General features: G+C 62.7%; 1 protein-coding gene across 1 annotated transcript in view; it reads right to left on the bottom strand.

Annotated features, from left to right (window-relative positions):
* The window catches only part of TET3 (tet methylcytosine dioxygenase 3), a gene marked incomplete at its 5' end in the record, with an annotated part of 10,321 nt that overhangs the window by 1,279 nt on the left and 5,981 nt on the right, over positions 1-3,061 (bottom strand). The window contains 6 exon segments of the mRNA XM_009286813.2: positions 5-513; positions 881-1,217; positions 1,626-1,763; positions 1,884-1,973; positions 2,466-2,616; positions 2,748-2,956. Coding sequence (XP_009285088.1) covers positions 5-513; positions 881-1,217; positions 1,626-1,763; positions 1,884-1,973; positions 2,466-2,616; positions 2,748-2,956 — 1,434 coding nt within the window.

The following is a 3,061-nucleotide window of genomic DNA, read 5'->3' as shown; positions in this document are numbered from 1 at the left end:
CCGCCGCCGCCGCTTTCTGCTGGCTGGCGTAGCGGTTAGCCCGCTCGTAGGTGTGCTGGTGATGGTTTTTGCTTCGGACGCTGTGCGGGATGGGCTCGGGGAAATCGGCGCTCCCGCAGGCGTGGTTGAGGGTCTCCTCCAACGCCGCGACATCGCGCTTCTTCTCGTAGCCGTTGCTCACCCAGCTGCTCCCGCTCCTCTCGGGCGCCCCGTAATTCAGAAACTGCGAGGGGAACACGTGGTTGCTGGAAAAGCCGTAATACCCGAAGGAGGGAAGCGCGAACTTGGAGTGAAACCCGTTCACGGAAGGCAGATTGGGCTGTGCATAGTAGGAATGGTAAGAGTAAACACTGTTCATGCTGTATGGGTCGGAGGGCCGGCAGCTCCCCAGCACCGAGTAGCTCTCCACCACCGCGTTGCCGTTGTACTTGAAGGCGTTGTAATGGCTCTGCGGCTCCACCTTGATGGAAGGTTTCAGCGGCTGCGGGGGCAGCCCGCTTTTCAACGCCATACCTGCGGGCACAGCACACACACAGCCCCCGTGACCCGCCAGCCGAGGAAACTGCCGGTGGGGAGCAAGGACCCCAAAAACTCGGCCAGACTCGAAAATCCCACGGTGATGGGCTCGCCGGCCGAGAGCAGAGGTCGGCATCGCCCGGTGCGCTGGCACCGATTCGCACCCACGCTCCGGGCTGCGGCGAGAGCTCCCCACCGCACCGCAGTACGGGGAAAAACCCAGGCGCCACGCACCCCGACACGCCGAGTGCTCAACGCCGCCAGCCCAAGAAAGCCCCCAACCGCATCCCTGTCCCCTCGCGCGCTTTCCGGACAGCTCGGGGCGGTGGGACCTCAGCTCTGCCCCCGGCTCTGCCCCTGTTACCTGCATTTTGCTGGAGCGCGGGGAGCTCGAGCGCTTCCTGCTTGATCTTCTCCGGCGTCATCAGCTTCTCTTTCTGCAGCTTCTTCTTCTCCGCGGCGGCTTTCTTTGCTTCCAGCTGCCTCTGCCGGCAGGACTTGGCGGGCTCGGGCAGCTTGCGGACCTCGCGGGGGAAGGACGTGAGCACCTGGATGGCCCCGCTGCCCACCTTGGCGTTTTGGTTCTCCTCACTGCCGAACTCATCCGTGCTGGACATCTTGTAGAGGGGGAGGACGTGCAGCTGCTCATCTTCGGGGATCTTCCCCACCACGCGATTGTCTTCCTTCGTCAGCGTGCAGACCTGAGAGAGCGCAGGGTGCCATCAGCGGGATGCTGCCAGATGCGGCCCACGCGGGACAGGAGCGAAACCTCCTCCTTATTCCCCACATCGATGTGAAGCCACGCCAGCATGGCATCCCCCCCCAGCCCACACCGGTTCCCAGCCGGCATCTGGAAACCTCCCGCGCGGTTTGGGTCGGACAAAAGCAAACACATGGTCCCCATTAGCACCACGCTTTAGTCTAGCTGGGGTGGCTTCAGCACCCCACAGACCCGAACGGTTTCATCTGAGGCGTGCAAACACCGAGGACCGGCCACTGGAGTCATGCAGGCAGGACGGTTGGCGACAGCGGGGACTGAGTGGCTCAAAAAGGAGCATCCCGAAACAGGAGGGGAGCATCCCGAAAAGCCCCGCCAGCCGCCTGCTTACCACCGTGCAGCCGTTGTAGAGGTTATGCTGATCTTTGTGAGCATGAGCGCAGAAGTCCATGCACGCCGTCACTCCCGAGAACGGCCTCCCCTCCTTCAAGCCCAGCCGGCAGTCTATCGCTACGTCCTCGTTGGTAACCTGGCGGAAGGAGGAGAGGGCTCCGGTTACCTGAAATCTCCTACGCACCGCCACCCCGCACTCGTTTCTGCCTGCCGCCGGGCTGGCACGCTCCAAAGGGGACGAGCGGGTGGCCAGTACCTGGTTTTGGTAGGCTTGCGGCGCCAGCCTCTTGTAAAGCGGAGCAACCTCGGTGGCCAAGTCCTGAAAGCTTTTCCGGAGCAGCTCTTCCTGCAGTAGGGAAAAAAGGAGAATGTCACCCAGGGGTTTCGGCAGCGGGGACGGAATTGGGGGCAGAGCCCCTGCACGCCACATGGCATCTGACCCTTCCCACGGCGTCCCTCACCACACAAAGCATGCGGCTTAAATTCCTGGTGAGGTTTTGGCTGTTCAACCTCCAGCCTCAGCGCCTGTTGTGCTCTCACTTGCTCGACCCGTGAGCCCTCTGGCATCTTCCCTGGGGTTTCTAGGGAGACCCCATTCCTGCCACCCCGTACCCGCACTTGCTGTCACACCAAAAGTCCTGGCTCTGAGACACCAAGGCGAGCCCGCCCTCTGGTTTCACCAGGTTGGCTTGCTTTCCCCCATTTCCCTAATTCATCAAATATCCCACAAGGAATCCTACTTTCAGGCTTCCCCCCTGCAAAACTTGGAGCTGGGGGTAAAAGGAGGTCCGAACCCACAGCCCCGCCGGTGCTGCCCCGCTCCGCCCGCATCACCCACCTCTTTGGGATTGTCCCCCACCAGCCTGAACTTGCGGGGAGTTTTGCTCCGGGCGTATTTGCAGCCATTAAAATACATGCTCCAAGAGCAGCCGAAGGAGAAGGAAGCGCCGCAGGTGTTGGGGTCCTTGCCTTGGCATGCGCAGGTCCGGCTGCGGGAGGGACACCGCAGAGGAGCATCAGCCGCCGGCACGGTGATGGCAGCTCCGAAAACAGCGGGGACCCCCGCATCCCTTTCCCACCCCGTTTCCCCAAACTGGGCCGGCGGCACGGTGCAACTTACTCGTCGTTCAAGCCGCAGCGGCGGCTGGTGGGGTTGCCGTACTTGGTGAGGGTGTCGGTGAGCTCCTGGTACAGCGTGTCGCCCAGCGTGCGGGGGATGCCCTCCCAGGCCAGGATCAGGATGATGATGACGGCGTTCTGGCAGTGGTGGCCGGCCCGGTGCCGCACCAGGCACAGCAGCTTCTCCTCTTGGTTGTGTCTCCGGATCACCTGGAAAACAGAGGGGCCAAGTCGGACCACTCCAATGGCAAACACCTCCTGGGATGGGGAGGACCCCAAAAGCGGGTCCTGGCTGCCTTCCACAGGCCCGGTGGG

This window comes from Aptenodytes forsteri, unplaced genomic scaffold, assembly GCF_000699145.1.
Source record: "Aptenodytes forsteri isolate BGI_AS27 unplaced genomic scaffold, ASM69914v1 Scaffold157, whole genome shotgun sequence".
In the NCBI taxonomy this organism is placed as follows: Eukaryota; Metazoa; Chordata; class Aves; order Sphenisciformes; family Spheniscidae; genus Aptenodytes; species Aptenodytes forsteri.
This window is presented reverse-complemented; position numbering and strand designations above follow the sequence as displayed.